The 22,817-nt window shown below is 48.8% G+C and overlaps 1 protein-coding gene across 2 annotated transcripts in view; it reads right to left on the reverse strand.

The window, feature by feature from the left end:
* The window catches only part of LOC124405115 (homeobox protein homothorax), a 287,444-nt gene that overhangs the window by 51,000 nt on the left and 213,627 nt on the right, over positions 1-22,817 (reverse strand). For both annotated transcript variants that reach the window (XM_046879750.1, XM_046879749.1), the window contains exon 11: positions 4,010-4,086. In XM_046879750.1, coding sequence (XP_046735706.1) covers positions 4,010-4,086 — 77 coding nt within the window. The remainder of the gene's footprint in view (positions 1-4,009; positions 4,087-22,817) is intronic.

A 22,817-nucleotide genomic window follows, 5' to 3' on the forward strand; every position in this document is an offset into this window, starting at 1 on the left:
GACACACGGGGCGAAATCGTAACGAATGCGACGACGAGTCAAGAGCGGGCCGAAGACGTCACCGAGAACGAACTCGAAGGCGAACGTTCGAGCATGTTGACTTGACACGAGAGAGCTCCTTAAACTTGATTTGTGCTCAATTACCACGCATTTCGTCTACCCCGCCGCCCCGGCCACCCCGACCACCGTCTTCCTCTTATTATAAACGCGCTAAGACGCCGGGCGTCGCGACGCTGGACGTTCATTTTATATTTATAACATCTAGCCACCCGCGCTACGACGAGGGCGAAAAAAAGAAAAAGATATACATGTAAATTATACATATATGTATACATATATCGTGATCACGCGAAGACTGTCCCACAATTTATTAAAACTTTCAAACCTGCACGAGGGACGGGAATCGTAGGTGCATTTATACTCAGCTGCCAAAAGTGCATTTCTACCGTATCGAATAATCTTTGGAGTAGACTGTAAGAGCGAGCAGCGCGCAGGGGATAATCGTTGAAAGTAAAGAGAGAAGAAAAAACGAGACGGTGAAACGAAGGTATGAACAAACTACTGCAGTGGCAAAACATAAAGTATTTTTCGCGTGTACACATACGAGTATTCCGAGAAGGTAAATCGTCGAGCTTGCAGCTTGCAGGGAGCGCAGAGAGAGCCGCCTGAATCACCGAATAGCGCAGTGACTAACCCTGGATTATTCTGATCTCGCGCGCTTCTAAAGTTAGTCAAAGAGATTACTTTCTCAGGGTGTTCAAGTTTGTTTAATTTTCACGTTAAACATAGACGCGGCGAGAGAGAGAGAGCGAGAGAGCGAGAGTGAAAGAGGGGGACGAGAAGATGCTGGGAAGCGGGGAGAGGCGGGCAATAATTTGGATGTGACGCAGGTGTCGCGGGGAAACATCTATCAAGGCGGGGAGGAGGGCTCCCGCTGGATCATCGGGACTCTGCGGGACAGACACCCGCGACAGACAAACAAGACAGACTAAGCTCCTTTAGCGCACCGCCGCCTCCGACGCCCGAAACAGCCGCCTCGTTCCACGCTCAACCCTTCCTTACCCTCAGGATTTTCCTCTAAAACCGGATCCCTGGAGGCGGGTATTAGGTATTAGCGCTCGCGTTATGAGTCAAGAAATACAACCCAGACGATATTTCCTTCCCCGTTAATTTGACAAGCCGTCTTTGCCCGCCTGGAAAAAGAGGGGAAAATATTCTGTCGGACACTTTTCGCGAGATTCGTGAAGGGATATTGAAAAAAATCACTGTCCGTCAGCTTTTAGAGAATAACGAAGTTGGGGTAGAGTTTCATTTTACTGAATGTTAAATAAACGGAATTTTTCGAAACAACGATTTTGCACAACAAGAAAGTTTAATCTGTTAGTTAAAGAAAGTCTTTTCCGCTATTTGTTTTTAATAATGCTCCGTTAGAATTAAATCAACTAATGCATACGTGCAGGCTTTTATTCAGAGCAATTAGGCAAGTTATCAAATTGGATCTAGCACAGTCGAACGTATGATTAACTTAATATTGTTCAACAACTAACAGATTCTGCTGAGAAATAACTGTGAACATTTCTGTGAATAAAGAAACTAATGAGTTTCGAAACGACTTCCTTCTTCACGAATCAAATTGATCGTCAAGAACCACACAACCTGGTCGATTCTGTCTTCCTGATTTTTTCAAAATCTACACGTATCGCAATGCCCGTAAAATGGCTCATCAAATTAACCTTAGCGATGCGGTGAAGTTCTTACAAAATCGTTGAAGCGTAAACGTGAGAAGAAGAAAGAAAGAAAAAAGTAAAAAAAGAAAGCAGAAGGAAAAATTTCTCCACCACTCGACCGGGGCGCAACAACAAATAAATTCCGTAGACGCATAAGAGAAATATAGTTGGAAGCGAAAAGACACGCATAATTATATACAAGAGCGCAAAGTGGAAACATTTTGACACGAAGTAAGAGAATATTGCGGCCTGGCGGTGTAATAACCACTTTACGGTTCAACACTTGCGGCTGTAACTTTCGACTTATCTGGCACACCTGCGATAGACGGGTACAAAACCGCGCGACCGCGATCCTCGTCTCAAAGACGAGGACTCATTAACGACGGAGAAGTTGAGTTCAGTCAATAAAATTGCAGGACTATCTCTTGGCCGCGGACCGTCAGTCGACTGCATGTTGCACACTGCACATCCACGCACCGACCTAGATACCAAAATCGTAAAGACGATACATAATAGCGGGAGTAATCCGGCCAGCACTTTGCTCAAGATTAAAGAGGCGAGTAGACGCGACTCGTTATCGAAAGGGCTCGTGTTTCTGTTATTTTTATCGTCAACACGTGACATCACAGCTCTGGCAGCCATCGTTTTTGCACACATTGCAGGTAGACGTGTTTCGGAATTTTATTTATCGTCATACTTTACTATGAGTGTCACTTCTGCCGCTGTTGCTACCGTGTTTTGCTGTTTTGCTTTTGCTCTATCCCGGATACGTAACTCGAGGGTTTATAATATTATTAACAATTGCCCGGAAGCGGTGAATTCCAATGTAATCATACCTGAACTCAATTTGCAATGTTGCAAGATATGAGATATACAGTGAATAAAATATAGTTGAATCAAATAGCTGTTAACTTGTAGCAAGAAAAGTTCACTTGAAATAAAATCATTTTTATTGGAAGAATCGAAAATATTTTTGTTTGAAACAATAAATGATCTGCTAAGAATTATTGGAATAAATATTATCTCGGATCCAAGTATTTTGTTTCGGTGTATCGAGGTAAAAAATAAATCGACGTTGTAAATCATCGTTGCAATCGCACGGGTGCATGACCGGGTCTTCGGATTGAAAGCTTCATTCATCGTCTCGATTTCCAAACATACAGTCAAAGTGTCAAACGTACGTACATGAGTCAGAGTTTTATGCAATGGGCACAAACGGTGTCGGTCCACGTTTTTCGCGTGGGTTTCGAGGATCGGATCGAGCCGGGTTTTAAATGAGACTAAATTGGCACCTTAACTCACGCCGAAAAGTAGGAGCGGCTCGAACGTATAGAGGCTCGAGATTCTTTATATAGAAATTAAATAATCGAGAAGCACTCGAAGATACCGTGAATATGGTGCAATCCCGAAGCCCCGACGGACCGCACAAGAAGAGACGAGCTCGTATTTTCCAATTTGGTAAGAGCCTCGGTCGGACAGGCATTCAAGAAGGAGAGGAGTAAGAGAGAAAAAAAAAAAAAAGAAGTCGGAGACGAAGAAGAAGAACCGGCGCTCGCAAAGTGCGAATTGACCATCAGGAGAGCGTGGGTGAATATTCTTTCTCAAACATTGCATTGCGTGTATAATAAAACCGAAGTTTCGAGGCGAGAGGAAAAAATCGGGCAACGATTAATCGCTCAGCAAGCATATATTACCTACAGCTGGCTGAAACGTATACGTATACGATTCTCTGATGTCAGTTTTCCGTTGAAAAAAAAAAGGAAACAGCGTTTCCGACATTCTCTCTTCTCTGTAAATTTCCATCTCGTATCGTCCTCTAACCCCAGTCATCCACGCGTGCATCGTGCGTGAATTTAAAATCATCTGGCCGTATACCACTGATGAGGTACTAGAAACTACATTAAGCTCTCGCGACGAGACCATTGAAATAATCATCGCTTGGCAATCATCGACTGCGCAGGAGGCTCTCGCCTCGACCCACATCGTCTTAAAGGCTCCTTAAGCTTGTGTTCTTTCGTGTAATACGTACAAGTATATTGCGATAAAATTGTAACACGTGTCAGAGAATGTGAGTCGTACGTATAAAAACGGGTACGAACACCCATGACGTCACAGAAGATTCGACGATTATCGTGCGATTTATAAATATAATCACGTAATGGTATGCGTATACATTGTATAGATGAAAATCCCGGCGTTGAACATAAGCTTGAAGAAAAAGAAGACTTCCGACTAGCTAACGAGGGGAAAAATATTTTTTCGAAACTTTATAATCAACTCACCAATTGTTGACTTGAAGGATCGTCAGCCCCGTGTCCTGTGCGAGCTGCTTTTTCTGGTCTTCCGAAGGGTAGGGATGCTGCAACAAATGAGAGAAAAAAAATGCCCATTATTTCACATTTCCAGGAAAATTTTATCTTAGGTAGATTTTAAAAAATATAGTTCGTTCAACCATTTTCAGTGTTTTCTTAATTCATAATTATTCCTATTCAGAACATACTATGTTTCTTTACTTGTATTGTTGGTAAAATTTTTTCACGACCTTTTCCAGTCTTAACCTCAGTTTGGAGAAAACTTTTCCAGAATTTTTCCACCGCTGTACCAGGGAGTAATAAATACAATCCGCAGTCACAGAAACGAGGGTATATTATCGAGTTGCATATTGGAAATGGACGCAGCGCGTTAATTTTTTAAGTCCCGCACCTGCAGCGAGTTATTATATTTATGTGTCGCAAGATAATAAAGAGGGAAGAAAGTGTCGTTGGCTCTGCAGGCTGGTGTTATCGTCAGACGGATCGGGGGCAGATGGTTGGTTCGAGGCGGCGTGACGGCTGACCTGACGATGGCAAGCCGCCGCTGACCTTTGAATAGTTGCTAATTCCGTGGTTTAACGGTTTAAGAAAAAGGCCCGTGCGTAAAAAGGCCTTAAAAAAAAGTGCCCGCAGTGCATTACGGGAATCGGTTACCCCGCACGTTTCTCGGTGATCGTCAGATTTTACGAGGCTTAAGTGAGAAATTACAGTTTAATTAACGTGCGGCGAGGTACAACTGTGCCAGAGTAATCTTGATCGGAAGTTATAAACGTGGACAAGATGAAACGAGATAAAATACAAACTTCTCTCAACTGTGACGGCTCTGCTACGCCGATGTTTATGTCTGTAGAAACGCGCAGATACCCTGCCGGGCACCCGGCTACATTATCGAGTGAAGAACTGCGAGTAATTGCGAGAGGGACCTTAACGTCTCGTTACTTCGTATTCGAACGACGCCACTACCTCTTCTCCTCTTGACGAAAAACGAGGAGAAGATTCACGTCGAGCCGCAAGGGTTTCGAAGTTTTTTTTATTTTTTTTTTTCATTCAATTTATCGAATCCCGTTCTTTTCACGACTGTTACATCTTCATATGCACGTGACCAGAGATTTTTACACCGCTATCCTGCCCCTCTCTGTTTGTCCCCCAGTAGATCATCAGTGATTATCGATATTTATTACCCGGAGGCATATTTGCCGATTACGCCACTTAGAGCATGCAAAGAGCCGGGTATCGCCATCTATCAGGACAAAGCCATCCACCCAATATCCGCCGCATTCATCCGTCGCCGTTGTTGAGACGAGACTGCGGGATAAGAGGCAGCTGCTTCGAGACGAGCTACTCCTGTTGAAACTCAACACCCTATCGCGTTCAGGATTGGCTTACGAGGCGGGTATCGACTGTCAGGATATCGTGGCACGATACTCGCTTGCAAAACGACGATTCGGATGCTCTCGCGCATTTTCGTCCTTCGCATATAGTTAAAACAAAAAAAAAAAACGATTTTTAGTTTCTTCCTGGCGGAAAGAACGCGTCGCGGCACAAGCTCGGCTGGACGATGCTACAGATGGCTGCTGCTTATCGAGAAATGGAGAAATACGGTCTCCCTTTGTAATCCTCCCTCCCTCCCCCCTCCCTCCCTCCCTCCCTCCTCCTCCTCTGTTGTTATATGCATAAAACAATCAAGATAATTGTCGAAGGTTCGTGGGGACGACTGCCGTCCGCCAGAGCGAGCGAGTTCTGGCTGCCTGCTAGTCGTTCCTCCCCTGCACGAGCTGAAGCTATCCAATTACATTGAAAACAATAGTCTTAAGTGCCGGCGGCGGCTCGGGACCACCCCGCGAGCATCCCGACGTACCCTCGCAGACGGGAAGGGAGGGGTTCGTTCACTTTCGTGTATTGTGGAAAACCACTCGCAATGTTCGCGAGTCGGAAGACGTTCGAGAGGGGGGTGAAAAAAGTTTGGAAGAATCAGCTGACCGAAGCTGCAGCTTTTGAGAAATCGCACAAGATTCGACGCCCCTCGTGTCGTCGCAAGCGGTGCAGAAACGGTCGCGAAGGGCTCGTCTCGAGGCAATCGGGATAACGGGACGACGGGACTCCGGGACTCATTTACACACTTAGCTCGCTTCCTTCGGATCGTTTCCGCCTCCTCAGACTGGGTTTCTCTAAGACAAGGCACCACCTTCTTCCAGACAAAACCCCGTCAGAGACCCAAATCGTTTTCATATTGTCTTTTTACCGCTCATTTTCGTTTTATCGCTTGTTTGCCCTCCCTCTCCTCGCCGCGCCTCCACCTACTGAATGGGTTAATTCTCTCCCCTATACACTTGCTCCACTGCTGCAGCCCCGCCCTCGCTTTTGGTATTATTCTTATTCTCCTTTCAGATGAGAGGAGAGGGCCAGAAGCCGTGTGTCTTTGCTGCATGGCCAATATCCCTGGGTTGGGATTCACCGAGACGCCTGGAGGGTGCGGACTGGCAAAAGACGAGGCACGAAGACGCGTTCGACCAAAAAGGCTCTTCGACGATATAAAAGCCTGCGTGAAGTTATATAACAGGGGTGCGGATTGCCAGGCACCAATCCGAATTGGCCTTCACGGTTCTCTGATTTCACTATAATTATCGACACACCCACCCACCCCCCAGTCGGAGGGTCGCGTCGGTGTCCCGGGATCGGAGTCTCGGTAATTTGCGAGGAGCGTTTTGTCGCATGCTGCGTCAGGTCGATGTCAGTGGGCGTGGATGGGCGCGGGAATGAACCCGGTGCGCGCCTTGGGTTCCGAATGACACGTCGATGACGTCCGCTGCTGACTCTGGCTAACGAGCAGGGCGTCGGGGGCGTGGGAGCCGACGGAGATCGCGCCTCGTCATCACGCTCTCGCCTCCGGGGGGTGCTCGTTGCCGGTCGCCTCCACTGCACCTCCGTCAGGAATTACGTCTGTCCTAGAATTTGACGGAAGACGCGACGTCAGCGTCCTTTGCTCAACCCCGAACCGTCCTAACGCGGTCTAGCCAGTCTCCTCAACGCAGTCTGCAATAACTTGTGCAAAACGAGGTCGAATTGTGCCTGCATGGTGGTACGGAACGCACGGAATCGAGCAGAGACACAATGTCCTTCGTGAGATTTCCCACGTGATGAGTCACCGGCAGAAGGGACGCGATGTCCCTTTGTATGTAATTATGGAGAAACACAATGGAATGCATCGACGGTATGCGAGCGCGACATGCCAGCGAAGAGAGTTTGTCTTGATACCAGATAAGCCAGCAGAACCCGAAGATGGTATGCCACGCTGGTGCAACGCTGACTCGGGGAGGGACGAGGGAAGAGCAGAGAGGATACCGAGCGCCAGATATCGCGCCAGGATCTGCTTCGTCACCGTACCAGGCGTGCGCGCCCGTCTATCAGTCAGCCAAACTAACAACTATTTCAAGCCTCTGCCTTCTCGACGGACCTCGGACCAACCGCCCTCCACCCATGATACACCGGGTCGAATACTCCCCCCATACCTGGACTCGCTGCGACAGGTGATACTCGAGCTCTCGGAAAGATTGATCCTCGGAAGAACCCTCGCATTCTACCTGTTGAACAATCCGAATCTGCAACTGTGCACTGGAAGTTGAATTTACTCGCCTTGATGCGGAGAAAGAAACAAAGGAAAACACGAAGAAAGTTTTTAATTTCGTATCTCTCGCGGTCGATTAGGCGCACGTGATTCCCGGCCGTTTCATTAGCGAGACGCAATCGTCGCGGGGTCGATAAGCCGGGGTTCCCCTAATCAATGGAATTGGGAGACAATCCCAGGGGTCAGCGGTGCAGGACTCTCTTTCCCTGGGACGGAAGAGAGGCGGAGAGGAAAGGCGAGATTGAACGGCCGGTTCGTGTTAGTCCGCCGAGTCTTCCCTCCGACGGTGGGATGTCGGCTTCCTGGAGGACACAATGAAGGAGGTGTGGTCCCTCTGTTCCACTTTCCACCTCGTCCTCGAGGCCAAGTGACGAGGAGGCGTCCGAACATGTCCAAGCGTTCGTTGTCGCGGTTCGATTCCTCCCTCTTCGTTCCTCTCCCAGGGTGAGTAGAGGTGTCGGTATCCTGGCAGTCGCGCGCGTGATAATGACAGGTCTGGGCGTTACTCGTGATTGAGGTGCCCGTGTCACACGAGATGGGAGGGAAGGAGGAAAACGCGAAGAGAGTCGGGGAGACTTTGCGTCGCCACGCCCGTCCGTTCGTTTAGTCCGGTGAAAAATTTGGTGTATGAGAAAAAGGAATAGATGCAGGACGAATGCGCGGATGAGTATCAAAACCGAGTCCTGCGGTGGGGAGGAAATTCGGAGTCGTAGACTCCCACGCTTTTCGGTTTCACACAGGTTCGACCCTGGCCGAGTACGAGTAGGTTCGAAATCCATTCCACTAAATTACATAGTTTAAATGGATAATTAAATAGCAGCAGAACTGACTGAGGGATTTTGGACTGGGGATGATTGCCGGTTTCGGATGTAAGCATCAACCGGGAATTGGCGCCCGGGGGCCTCGGATTCGGAGGAGTTTCTGCTGCCCGCCCTGCAACTAGAACGTTTCAAACGTGATAATTATCTGTATTCCCATAAGCGAAACGCGCCTCGTTTACTCGCCTCGACTTCCAGCCAGTCAAGTAAGACCTGCCAACGAGTGGCCGGCCGGCCCTCCCCTGCGCCTCGTTTTCGATACCGTCGCAAGCCGTGCAGGCACAAGAAAATTGCTGTACAACGGTCCCGTTACGCACTGAGCTCGGCTCAGCCGGGATGTCGGAGGAAGCGAAGTCGAGGGGTGGCAGAGGGCGAACCCTCTATCATTGCCGCGCAGCTATGCATAGATTTTCGGAAAACACGCCCAGGTCCGACCCTAACCTCCTCGGTGGCTATAAGCGAAATAGCTGTTAGGTGATATTGGAACGGCGTGTTGTGAAGCTATCAATATATTTTTCGTCCCCCGTCTCTTTCCGTCGCCCCGGAACCGCGCCGCCTCGTCCTCTTCGCACTCGCTTCGAGGAGCCCCTAGCGTTTAGTGTCAATTTATTCGGGATTCCCGAGATTTCGAGGCTTTGCCGCCTGCGATCAACCTCCCCGTTTGCATAATATTGTATTTATTTCGTCTTGTAACCCGCTGCTCACCCCCGCCGCTATACGACCCTTTCCTAAACCCGGCACCCGGCAATGGCACCGTAGAGGCACCCGGAATGGGCTATACGGGTTACCGAGGAGCATGCAACCTCTATTGAGACCAACCAATTTGGGTTTGCAATATTGGATCGTCTACCGAAAAACGAACCCCGCAACCTTTACCCCCCCCCCCCCCCCCCGCGCACGCTCCTCTCTCGTTTCGTTCAATAATTTATCGCCAGCTGTACGCGGTGTTTTTCACGAAGGCCTGGATCTGATCGAGAATTTAGTTCCGACGGGATTTCATACGTTTCGCATTCCACTTGTAACAACTCGGATGACATTCCATCGCGTTGTTTCGATTATCAGTTGCGATTGCGAAGAGAATCAAGCGCGAGATATTTCGAACTTAAACTGAAAAACACGCTCTCACTGCAGATACTTCTTAAATCAATCCGCAAGTGTCTGCGAGGAATTTAATATTGCAGAATGAATTTGAATGTCGAGTGGTAATTCGGTGGGAGTTTTCATCGCTTCGTGGAAATTCTTGCGCCGTTTAAGGAGCACCTATAGGGAGTTGGTAAGTTGGCGGAATCAGCGGGTTAGGCCGAGCCGAATAACTCTGTAACTAGCGGAGAAGTCACCCGAGTCCACCCACATACCAAGCCGCCACCCCCGATTTTAATCAAATTCCAAACATGGCTGGGCGCCTTTCGCAGAATGCGAATTGGCCCGGTTCTAGTGAAGGGTCTCGGAAAGTTTCACGTCGTTGAAAGAGCGCCGGGATGGGATGGCGGTTCTATAATCTACCAGGTGGAAAACCGAAAGCACACTGACGGCCTCGACACGGGGGTTTAAATCATCGCTGCAGCGTTATAACAACGCGTCGAGGATTCAAACTATGAAATACAAAACAGCCGCGGCCCGAGGCCACGTTTCAAACAACGAATATCTGCATGCGCGCGGACGCAATCCGCAACGGACGTAATTTGCCAATATATCATCGAGTTATAATAAAATACAACATTCGTAATGAGGACGCCGGTGAAGCATCATAAATTTCAAACTGCAGCTCGGAATGAGGGGTGGAATTTTTCGGCCTGGCACAGTCACCGATGCTGGCCAAACGTGGGCCGGGGATTCGTAGTCGATAATCGATTCTGGGAGTGCGTTGATCGATTCGTGAAATACCGAGGCGAGCCGGAAGCGAGCATGGCGAAAGGGTTGAAGGGTGCGAAAATACGGAGTAGTAAAAAATCGAAGAAGACCGAGTTCGTGCAGAACACAAAGCACGCAACACCGCGCAACGTCTTTAGAGGCAATTAACGTCCGTGGTTATGAGATTCACGGGTTAATTAACACGGCTCGGTGCTGATTAACGATTTCCAGCGCACCTGCGCGGACCGTTCAACCGACGAGAATAGACGGATGATTGTCACGGCTTCTGGCAACGCCTCAAGCTCCTTAGAGGCGATTGTATCGATGATTGCGCGTTCTGATTCCACCGAGTCATAAGCGCCATAACTGGATTTATAATAGTCCGACTTTAAATTCCAGTTAATTTTTGTCCAAGAAAGTGAGTTGAAGATTTGATTTACGATCGTTTCGAAGATACACACATATGCATGTATATAAGAAAACGAAGTGACGATCAATGACCGCGCTAAGCGATTCGAAAAAAACTCATCCGATCTCACGGTCAATTGGATTCATCGAAATCGATTTGGCCCCGCTGGATGTGGGGGGGGGGGGGGGTACCTGTGAGTAAAAACTCGCGTGGTGAAATACAACCTGGAATAAAAACGCGATCCGTCAATAACCGGAATACGGAGCGTAATGGGCCTCGAAAACGAGTAAACACCAACGCCTATCTGGGCGCAGACAATCTGGTGGATCGAGCCCGGGTGACCCACCCCATTTGACCGGGCGGTCCGGTAAGCCGGCTGCAGGTTGATACAGTGCCGTATAGCGCCGAGTTGAAATTCATGCATTACGTGACGTCACGAGGCGAGCGGGGTGCACCGAGTGCAGCCATAAAACAGCTCGGGGATTATTCAATGAGGCTTCACCCGCATAAAAATATATTCCCCTGTCAATCCATCATTTGCACACGCGGATGTGTATACCGTATAGTCGTTCCGAATTAGATTACATGTATTATATTATCCGCAATCGACGAGGTCTCTCCTTTTTTTTTTTGGGAGGGGGTTTAGCTGGAGCTTTTCTCTTTGCAACCCTTTTCTCGCTACTCGTCGTTGATCCTCGCGTCCGTAACTTGCACCCCGCAAAAAGGGGGCATCGGACTCAACGACATGTCGCCAGTCGACGGGGTACATAAACAACGGGGCGAGTCGCTGCACTAGCCCAGCTCGCTAATGACGGGATATTAAATAACGATAATGATGCCGTCGAGGGTTTTTACAGCGCGAAACGGAGCCGGAGCCGGAGCCGCCGCACCGGGGGAAGAGGAGAGAACGGAACGGCGCCTGGAACAACGGATCGAACTGAGACGAGCGATTGTGCGGCGTGGTTGCGGCTTGTGAATATGGAGCCGCCGCAGGCCGCGGCTGAATTTCACAAACTTAATTAACCGAGACAATGAGCGGCACCGGCGCAATCAAGCCCCGCCTTTCGCAGCCGCGCCGCGGCTAAAATACGCGGCGACGAAAACCGAACCCGGAACGCGTTACGCCCGCGAACTCGATTACCCAGAGATGCGCATCGGCGGTAGGTCCAGAAAATCTACCGAGTACGTTATTATCGAGACTCTCGTCCGCCTCAAAGCAGGTTGGACCCACCTTTCGACTCTCTCGCGATCTTACCATCGCACATGATGAATAGACTCGTGCGGCCTTGCCGCGATCCGGTATCGCGCCGCAGCTTGTTTGCCTGACGAAAAATTTTCGTTCAAGTAGGTTGACGGACGGATACGTAACAGGCTTTGCCCGTTTTTGCATCGCAATTGTGAAGAGAAAGAAAAAGAATCGAAAGGTATTCTCGATCTGCACTCCCTTCATTTGGAGTTGTAGTCGGAAACTGTGAGTGGATTAATCTCTTTGAGCCTTGTATCGCCGTTTCGTGAAAAAACCTGGTCGATGCCAATATTTTTATATTCTTTTTTTTCCTATATCTTTAGAGCGGATCCGTTCGCATAGTTTGTCCGTCACGTCACGTTTCCGAAAAGATTTCAGAAGTTTGAACAGTTGTAAAAAAAGTGTTTATACATATACTCGTTTAGCCGTGAATTTTCTCAGAAACACGAACAGCCAGAAAGTCTGAGTACAATCCGATTCGCAATCAGCAATGAAAATAAACCGTTCAATCAGTATCGTTTAAATCGATCAGACATTTTCTTCAAATACGTATATGAAACGAGTCACGATTCAGGCGAACGGATGCTCGAGCACTCAGGAATTTTTGTACCGAATTATATAAAGAAGTAGAAAAAATAAAATTTTGTCAGCTGGTTCGAAGAGCAAGGCGTCTGGTGGACCCGACAGTCTCCGGTCTCCAAGTCGTGATTAGATTTCGCAGAGGGTCGATCCTCGGCCGCAATTACCGAAGAATATATGCAGCAAGGTGCATTATGGCCGGAATTTCGATCGGACGATTTCGATTATTTCAACGGCCTCCGAGGCGGATCGGTAAGTGAAAAAGGACGAAGGGTGGAGGTCGAAATTCGGCTCACGTGACGCGAGCCTTCCTTATGCAGCGGTGCGATTATCGGCCGACGAACGAGCAACGCGTGCGGATCCGTCAAAGATCCGACGAGCGGTTTTCGCGGGTCTCGGCCTGGGGCGAGGGTGGCTGGCTATTTACGAGGCGGCGGGTGCGTAGGTGCGTCGTTCACCCCGATGGTGTGGGTCCGCATGAACAGACGTGATACGGAATATATGAATAACAATAGGAGTCGCTGCGGTATCGCGAAACCGCGTTGCCCGTGATGCATTGCGGCCGAGGGATGCCACGCGATCTCTCTGATTAGCACTATCTGTCGAACCACAGCCTCCGATTTTGCCTCGTTTCGAAGGAATCCCACCCCGCTGACACCAAAAATATCGATTGTCAATCTCGCGATTATCCGCATGCATATGGATCCTGGATCCTCTTGGCTCACGATCCACCAGGTACACATATAGATGCTAGATCGTCAGGCACCAGCCATCGTCGAGCTGACTTCCGATGTGTCCGGTGTTGTTAAAATATCCGGCCAACGAGGAGTCGACCAGCGTTCGTCTAGCAGTTTACGTCCTCCTCTCGACCCGTTCGCTGTTTGCTTTGAATTTTGTGCAATTTAGAGGTGGCTGCGGACGGAAAACATATTCCGCAATAACGCGATCACCCACCTCCATCCTCTTCTTCCTACGCCGTCGAAAATAAACCGCGCAGCTTCCGTTTAGACGCGTCGCTACGCATTGCTAACGGAAAATGGTCTCATTCAAGTTTGTAGAAATTTTTGTGGGTGGATGCCTCGCTTCGCGGTTCATTAAATTTTCTCGCCTCACCGCTGTTCCCGATTTCCATTAGATTCGAACGGAAGTTTTGCTCGCGAAACATTGATTTTTGTTTATTCTGATTGGATTTAAAAAATACTTACGTAACCCACGCATTCGATTTTCGCAGAAAGGTCAAGTCTTTCGCTTTGGGGATGGCCAATGACTGAAGCATTGAATTTTTTGTTTGCAACATTTGTAAACTCTACTCAATTTTTAACTCAGTATATTAAATTTCTTACGCTCTCTCGGTGAAAGCATTACATCATCTCTCATCTGCGTCATTCAACAAGCGATTGCCCAACTATCATTTACTAATCCTGACCCTTTCCCCGTTCAAAGTCCGCTCCTCTCTCCTAACTCTTTCTCAGGGGATCTGACTCCTTCACCCCCGAGAAATTACTTACCCTACAGCATTATTGAACAACTAGGGGTAAAGTTGTGAACCCCTGAATAATGCGCGCCCCCCCAAGACCCAAGACCCAAGACCCTTCCACGACACCGTGAAGAGCTCCCTTGACTGTGACGTGGGCCATGAAGCGCAGTGAGTTTGGTTACCTCGTAGCTTGCGCAACGCGTGGTTTGGTTAGTTTCTGAATAATTGGACAACCATCACCGATGGATATTGCGAAATATTATCAGCCCGAAAATGTGTTACGCAAATAGAGCCGCGGGCATGCCGTGCAGCGTTCTAAATGGATGGCTCGAATCTAAACTCGGAGCCGTCAGTGCAGCAACATACATTTCGCATTTCGCATTTCGTATTTCGCATACATTCGTGTGCGGGTAGCTTATTCGCGGACATTCCGATCGAGGCAAGCCTCGGTGTGATGAAAATTAAGCTCACCAAACGCATCGCGTATCTACGTAAAACGACACGTGCAGTGTCAGGATCGACGACCGGATCGCTGCGGGGGATGCGGACAAAAACAAGACGAGAACAGCTCGCTAATATTTCCGCAGCGCGGTGCTTTCGCGTGCGAAAAATCGCGGAGCTTGCGACGCCGGTGTGCACCAGAGGCGCGTGTTCGTCTTGATGCATTGCGACATCTCCGGTCGCGGGGTTGTCGCCGGTACGACGGGACGTCATGTTTATACATTTCAGGTTACAAGAGACCAACCGACAACAATCCTCCCAGCGAGAACGTATTTACGAGATATAACCGGACGCGAGCCGAAGTTCTAGACGTGTTTCCTGCAAGCTCTCCGCTTTTCCGCCCTCCTTCCTCCCCCTCCTGGGCGAAGGGAATCCAAGGAAGCAAGCGCCTCTCGGTCTTCGCCGACTTTCAATCTGTACTGGAAATGCTAATCGGGACGCGATCCCATTCCGGTTGATGGGCGAGGGTCTCAGGCGAGTAACTAAAAGCTCTTTTCCAGCGTAGATCCTGCCGAAAAAGGGGTCGGGCGGGCGGTTTAGACCGCAGGACTATCAGGTCGGCTAGGTCGGGGCACGGAGCGCAGGCAGGACCAGGTTATGCCGCCCCTGGGACGAGCCCTGATGGGGTTATGGGCCTCGGAGGCCTACTCTTACCACCTTGCGACGCCCGCTCGCCCTCCCATTCTATTCTATAATATCCTAGGAGATGTATTCGTCCTACAGGACGCCCGCAAATGCGTTCTAGATTGCATTCGGATAGGGAGATCTTCCACCGGCCACCAATCTTCGCCCGGGGATAACTTGAAATGGGATTTCTGAATAACTACCAGCCCTTCCACATCTGTTTTCTTCCCGAAATTACAAATTCAAAAAAGAAATCAGAAACGGAAAAAAATAAAATCCGATTCGAATACCATACCCATTTCCAGATTACAGGAACATGTCTATCACGTATTTCATGTGAATGTATCCTAACTTCTTTACTGTGTTGCTGAGCCAACCGCTATTGTTGTAAGAACAGTATTTTTCCAGACTTTAACTCGAGAGCAGGTATTTTCTTGAATGTATTATTTTGCCCTGCATTTTCTATGCTTTCTTGCACTTACCTTATTAACCGAAAGACCCCATATTTTTAAAGTAACAAAATAGTTACGATATATTACAGTTTTACTCACGAACTGCATTCTGCAAATTCAAAGCTTACCTGTAACAGAAAATTAAAAATATTATTAGAATTGATCCGTAGTGTATATTCTTTCTTCACTCTCCTATCACCATTCTTTACAGCTAATTTTATTTTCATTTCATTATCTCGCTACCTTCAATTCACCTTTTTAATTCACGAAACTCGTCAACGACGGGTGGATTTAGCTCGAGGCATATCAAGTCTTGGATAAGTAAAAATAAGACAAAAAAAAAAAAAAAAAACAGAAAAACAAGGAACAAAGACTATACAGCGTGCAGGACGAATAAAAAATAACGATAATAAAGGGAAACTTTTGACGGGAATCAAATGGCCGAGAGCCGAGGGGGATACAAGATCGTAATTAATAAACCGGTATGCAAATTGGACGAAAGGACCTTACGTATTCTGTTACAGGGTCCGAGCACCGCGGCAATCGCGACAACCCGGCACTCGTATACGTGTATTTACAAACTAAACGCCGCGGCAGAAAGGAGGACATAAAGTTAAGGTAAACCGCCCATGCAGGGGATACAGTGCCTATAAAAACCTGAGCGATTCGCAGGAAATTCGACAACAGATCATTCCTGATTAAATCGAACGCGTTTGAAGACGAGAAAGGCCGCCGTACGAAGATCGCCGGAAGGAAAGGGAGAAGAATTAATCCAGCGTTCCGCGATTTCCATGCACTGGAAGATGATGCATGTGCGAAGGGGACGCGAGATTCAAGGCCGATATGCTCCTGACCCGACCTCCGTCGCCGTGGTTGCTGGCAGAAGGACGACGGGAGATACGTTTTCATTCGGCGGTGGCGTACAAAAAAAAAAATAAAAGAAAAAGACACGCGTGTCGGATACACGCGAAGATACACGGCGCGGGATACGCGGCGTCGGCTCGGCACAACGTCGAGGCGGTTTTACACGGCCGATCGACGGGGGGCGTCGTAATCAAATACCGCCTGGTCTCCGGGTCTTCGGTTGAAAAAAGCTCGCGCCGTGCCCCGGAGGGAGGGCAAGCCGGTGGGAACGGAACGGCGGAACGCAACACGGCTCCGCACGTTTCCGCGGGCCGCATTAACGAGCCTGTACCATGACGGAGGAGAGGAGAGGAGATGAGGAGAGGAGGGAAGAAGAGATGAACCGCCTCGGCCGAACGCCGTTATTGATTGAGGTCATTACGACGAGCCGGACCTTCGAATATCTTGGTCTCTCGATATCGAAGAGAACGAAAGGAGGCGACCTGCAACGAACGCCCGCACTTCGGCATTATCAAGCCTGCAGGACTTTTATTTCCCCAGAAGGACCTTTGCGTAGGTATACGTATACGTTCTCCGTATATTCCCCAGTCTCGCTCGGCTTTTTCCTCTTCCCTCTGTACAGTTCATTCGTCCTGCCGAGCACCTTTTCTCCGGTTCGTCTGATTTTTCTCCTTCCTTTTTCACTCTGTATACTACATACGGGGTTGATATATCGTCGCATTATTTCCCAATTCCATTCTCGGCGGTATGATTGCGCGCCCTTTCTATAACGGTGAGGTTGCAGAAGCTTGCTTCTCTCCTCTCCTCTCCTCTTCTCTCTTCTCCACGCGTAGGTATGTATATACGTGTACACTCGCGTTGGCGGTATGCTAAGTTTATGTACACGAGGGATGTCTCCCTTGTAAAACCATTTCGAGATAACGCATTCCGTCCATTACACCCCTGCATTATGTATGATTTCATATTATATCGGTGTGGCCGATCGGTTTATGCTTTCATATTTTCCAAGGGGTTTTCTTGCCTGCTTGCTCCTTTCTTTTTCCCGCCCTCTCTCCGTCTCCCTCTCCCTCTTCCCAACTATCCATCTTTTTTCTTCTTTACACCGATTGGAAACACCGCGAATATAGATATTCATACATTTCTCCGGACCCCCGCAACGCGGCTGCCCCCAATCGAACCTTTCGTGGTCCCAGGGTGGTTCTGTACTCGGAATCAGCTATGTGCACCAACACACTCTCGCCGACGAATCGGTCTACCGACTACCTCATAAAAATTGCAACCGGTGCTCTTAGGAAACGATCCTCGCCGCTCTCCGGGGAGCCCTGTGTCCTACAGGAACCATCAAAACGATTACCAGCTTTACATCTTTAACGGCTTTCCTCCATCCCTCTCGGACTAGGATGACCAATCCAGAAACTCGAGATGTATTATGTTCCGCCATTGCATGTGACGGTAGTTTCAATGTCTACGCAATAATGAATGATTTTAGTCAGTTTCTTTTTTTAACTCACTAGATCAAGTTCATAGATATTGTCCGAAAACGAGAGAGATGAAGCCTGAAATTGGACCAAGTCGAACATCAACCAAGTATTTATAAGGTGATTTAAAGTAGCGACGATGAATGAAATAAATCGAAGAAAGGCCGGAAAGTTTCGAAGCTTCGTTAACCACACGCCACGTTTATTCGCAGTTCCATTTGGCGCAGAGGGTAAGGTAGGAGCGGGAGGTAATAGCTGACCGGTGTTTCGAAAACAGAGTGCAGTCGACCATAATTTCATCAGAGACGGGATAGGATGGCGGGCGTGAAGGTGGCGCGGGGTCCGTACGTTGGCACCGCGGTGCACAGCGTTTGAATTTGATTAAGGGTGTGAGAGCCCGGTGACACCGTTCGCGACCGCAACCCCGGCCACGCTCGTCGGTGGCTGCAACTACTGCAATTATCCGCACACGTCATCCCCGGGCATTACTGCCTCCGGATTTCGCGTCCCGGCTGTGGTCAGCCGGCTCCGAGCGGCTGCAGGTTGGGTCTAAAATTTTTATTGGCTGCCTCATAGCCGCGGGATTGTTCGCCTCGATTATGCGAGGTAAGAAGAAGTCGCTGGCGAGGCGCCGCAGACGTGTGTTTCAGTTTGTAATTAGGGGTGAGCCGGGTGAGTAAGAGCAAAACGCATTCGGTTTTTTTCCGAGTCGCTGCACGGGACGAAAAAAGCACGCGCTGGAACGACCAGCGAACGAACAAACGGAGAGTCGTAAAGACGGTTTACTACCCGGACCGGGTGCCGGGTGACCGTCACGAGGCGGCGGTCGCGTCGCGACGGAGAGTTACAGCCGCGGTGGTCGAGCCGGTGATTGATGTCGGGGAATTGAGCGATCATTCTCGATAAGTTGGAGGCGGACGCGACGCGACGGAGACGGGACACCAATCGCAAGACGAGTGGAGTCGAGTCGAGTTGAGTCCGTCGGTTATCGATTAACAAATCGGCCGCTGATAATTTCCGCATATCTAATCCGCGAATCGATCGGCCGATCGAGCGCCGCGAGAGGCCCTCCGAAAGAATGGCCCCTTCGTTGAGGGGATGGGAACGGGCGGAGGGTCGACCAATCCCTCTTCTCCTGGAGGCGCGGTGATCCTCGCGCACCGGCGAGTGTACAGCCGCACCGTAGTCGAGGCAATAACGACTTAGGTCGAGCACCGGACGCTAATAACAGGCCGTACCGGCAGCCCATAGGCCGTTGCCGGCAACTGCCTGAGAAGAAATAAAAACCTCCGGAAATTATTATGGCGGACAAGAGATGGGAGCGGGCCTTCGGAGGGCCGAGCAAGCTGAGCGGCGATCCCCGTCGTCGTTCCAAGGTTCCTAGATCCCGCGGTGAAGTCGACGTCGGTCGGCCTCGGGTAAATAGTTAAAGTGGTGGATACCCGCCGGCGCAAGTATAACGAGTGTCCGGGACGCCTCCGAAGGCGAGGTTCGTTTTTGCCATCGAGTCGCCAGGCGGATTCTTTCGCTCGCGCGAGGAGAGCGAGACGCCGACGATGCCAAAGAAGAGAAGAGGCTTCGAGAACCGCGGAAGGTCAGAGAACCGTGAATCGCCCGTCAGAAAGATATATTAACACATTCGGAGGGTGGGTGGGTGACATGGATGAGGATCAGGAATTACTCGAATATGACGTCGCACTGGAGTAACAACTTTCTTCCAGCGAATCAGCCGTGCGGTGGCCTCGCTAAGCTTGCACTTATCTCATCGTTGCGAATTCATTCCTCGTAATTTCTAGGATAGACTGTATTACAATAGGGATGACAATTTTTAGACTTTTTGCAACTTTTATCCGATTCAAATATTTTCAGTATAACAATCCGTTCCTGATTTCACGAAGACAATGAATTTCGAAAGTTGTGGATTCTTTCGTTGACGAATGCCGGCTATTGATCTGCCATGGTATTAATTTATCATACTTCAACACAATACGCGCCTATCGAATGATTCTGAACGTTCTTTAAGTAGAAATTAGACAGGTTGAACCAATTCCTATAATAATTATTTCGTGAGTAATCACCCCCTTCCATGAAAATTTTACTCGTCAGATCTGCCAGCCGTCGTTCAATTGAAAACGAATTCATTTCGGTCCACTAATTTCGATACCTCACCTACAGCAACAACACCAACACCAACAACAACAACAACAACAACTTCCCCGAGCATATCAGATACGATTTGAAGTATGCCCGAGGTATATGTAGATTACTCCCGTTGGAAAATGTAATCTAATTCGTGTAACCCCAACCGATCAATCAAGCTAATCAAATCAATCGCTGCATCTGAATACTGTGATGAATAAGATCCTTTGGCCATGGGCACAAATACACGTCTCTGGAGGCATGTAGCACGTATGATAGACCGATAAAACAATAGGGTTACGTAAAACCAGTTGAAATCGAATAATCGTCGAGCTCGTTATCGGGAGCTGAGCAAAGATCTATAGTGATGGTTGACGTTCGATAAGAGCACGAGTAAGGTGTAACAAAAAGTTGCGAATAGATATGGAATCGGTGGTGAACAATCGAGCTGATTAGCGCGACGTTGGCGCAGGTACACAGTAAACCTCATCGAGTTGTCGTTGCGTCGTTAACGCGGTGCAAATGAAAGCGGGTTCGAGGTGACCGTCGAGAGGTGGACGGGTGACCAATCGACTGTGCAGACCGCGACGTCGCCTCCTCTTCGGCCACCCTGGGCGCCTCGGAGCACGCGGCGAAACGCCGACGGAGTGCAAGCACGCACGCCACTCACTCACTCACGCCCACACACGCATGCACACACGAATCCGAGAGGCAGGTGCTCCTCGCGCCATTGGCCACATCCTCACCAACATGGCCGTATACCCCTTTCCGCTCCGCGCGCGCCCGACTATCAACACACCGACTCGCCGCCTGATCCGCACTCCTCTTCCTCCTCCGCTGTACGAAATACACGCTGTGCTTTTTACCATTGTGTGCACGCACCTCACCGACTCCTACGTGTATTAATCGTCGGTACGCATGTGCCACCTCCTGGTATATTTAGCTAGACTTCCCCCTACGATACCGAGAGATCAATTCAGGATCAGATCACGACGTCGTCTGCTTTCGCTTTGTTTACATCTTCTGTATAAAAATTGCCTCGGGGGAATCGGAGTACCAACCACTTTGACCCGTGTCACTTGGGAAGAAACGTTGGGACTCTGGGATCAAGACACTCCGGCAAACAACGTTACGTGAAGTTTATTTTTACTTCGAGGAACTGAGCCGAGCACTCGTGGATTGGGACCACGAGCTTCGAGAAGAAGCTGAAAACTTGTCCAAGCCCCAGCTCTCCTGGACTCGAGGAATGTCCTACACCATGTGGATTTCAAAGACCGATAATGGTCTTGAGGAGAAGCTAGGCAGACACTGTGTTGTTTCGTCTCTCTTACGTTTTTGTCTTTCGTATACGGGAGAAGTTCTTAATAGCGGTTGTTCTTGCTCGTCTTTCGCTCTCGGAGACCGAAGCTAGTAATTATAAGTACGGGGTAAACACAGAGTGGAGGAGAGGCCGGAGTTCCCTTGGAGTCAACCAGCCACTCGACCGTTCTTTTCATCCGTCCGTTCCGTTCCCTCGGAACCGAACTTGTGTTAGTCGTCTTGTATGGATCGGTGTGTTACTTCTGTTGCCTCGGAGAACGCGCCTCGCCTCTCGTCTTTGCAGGCTGTAATTAAATATTCGAAGGCCTCGGCGTTTCTTCTTTATTTCTTTCTTTCTTTCTTTCTTTCTTTCTCTCTCTCTTTCTTTCGTTCGTTCGTTTCTTCCTGCCCTCCACCTCCACCTCAGCCTCCCTCGCTCACTCACTCCTCGTCATTCGGTCCGTCCGAGGCTTCCTCTTGCAGCTACTCAGACGAGAGAAAAACGAGATATGCTCAGACTCAGACGCGTTCCAAAGAAGCGGGATAAGACGGCTGCAGAAGAAAATAATATGGAACCCAAGAATACTTGGAGATATTTTTCTATAAATCATTTGGTACCTTACAAATTGTGCCTAATCGTCTATACGAAACGTCAACTTCTCTTCCATAGAGAGTTTTCTGCAGTCGGTAACTACAGGTTCGTTTTTTTTTTTTATTTTTGTTTTGTTTTTTTAGACAAATTTCATACCTACTCTGTAATATTCTCGCAGCTGGGATTCGCCGCCAATTAGCCAGGTGGAAAATGACCGCAGAGAGCTCTGCGTTTAGGCGAAACGAGAAACGACGAGCAGTAAACGGCCAAACCCGGCGTTCTTGTTAATGTTAATTATACCGACCATTTTAAAAGCTATATACGCAACACCGTAGCCTCTCTTTCCTTCAAACGATTATCACTTTCGTGGACGACGACTTTCTCAGAGTCGTGAAGCCAAATGCTCGTGCGATAAAAAATAACATCGCACATCTCCAAGCGCATATTCCGAGTAATTCCAGCTCCGCAGTCACGACAGAAGAACAAGATTTGCCTTATTATAAAAACTGTGGGATAAACTTCCGCCCAGCTGACTATGCTCCATGATTTCTGCGACAGAAGCGTCAGAATTTAATCTGAACAACTTAATCTCTCCTTGCACAACGTGTACGAAATTTTTCCGAGGGTCTAAGACGGTGTGGAATGTCGCGAGAATTCTACCCCGAGGAAAATTCAGATCTGATATAAAATCGCATAACTGCTCGCTGCTCTATCCGACATGTTTGCTATAACGTGCGTTATACAAAGGCGCTTTTGTCATATTTTCGATTTCAAGTTACGAGTTATTCAAGTACGATAGAATTTCTTCCCTCACTCAAAGAATC

The sequence above is a fragment of the Diprion similis genome, chromosome 4 (assembly GCF_021155765.1).
Source record: "Diprion similis isolate iyDipSimi1 chromosome 4, iyDipSimi1.1, whole genome shotgun sequence".
Lineage (NCBI taxonomy): Eukaryota > Metazoa > Arthropoda > Insecta > Hymenoptera > Diprionidae > Diprion > Diprion similis.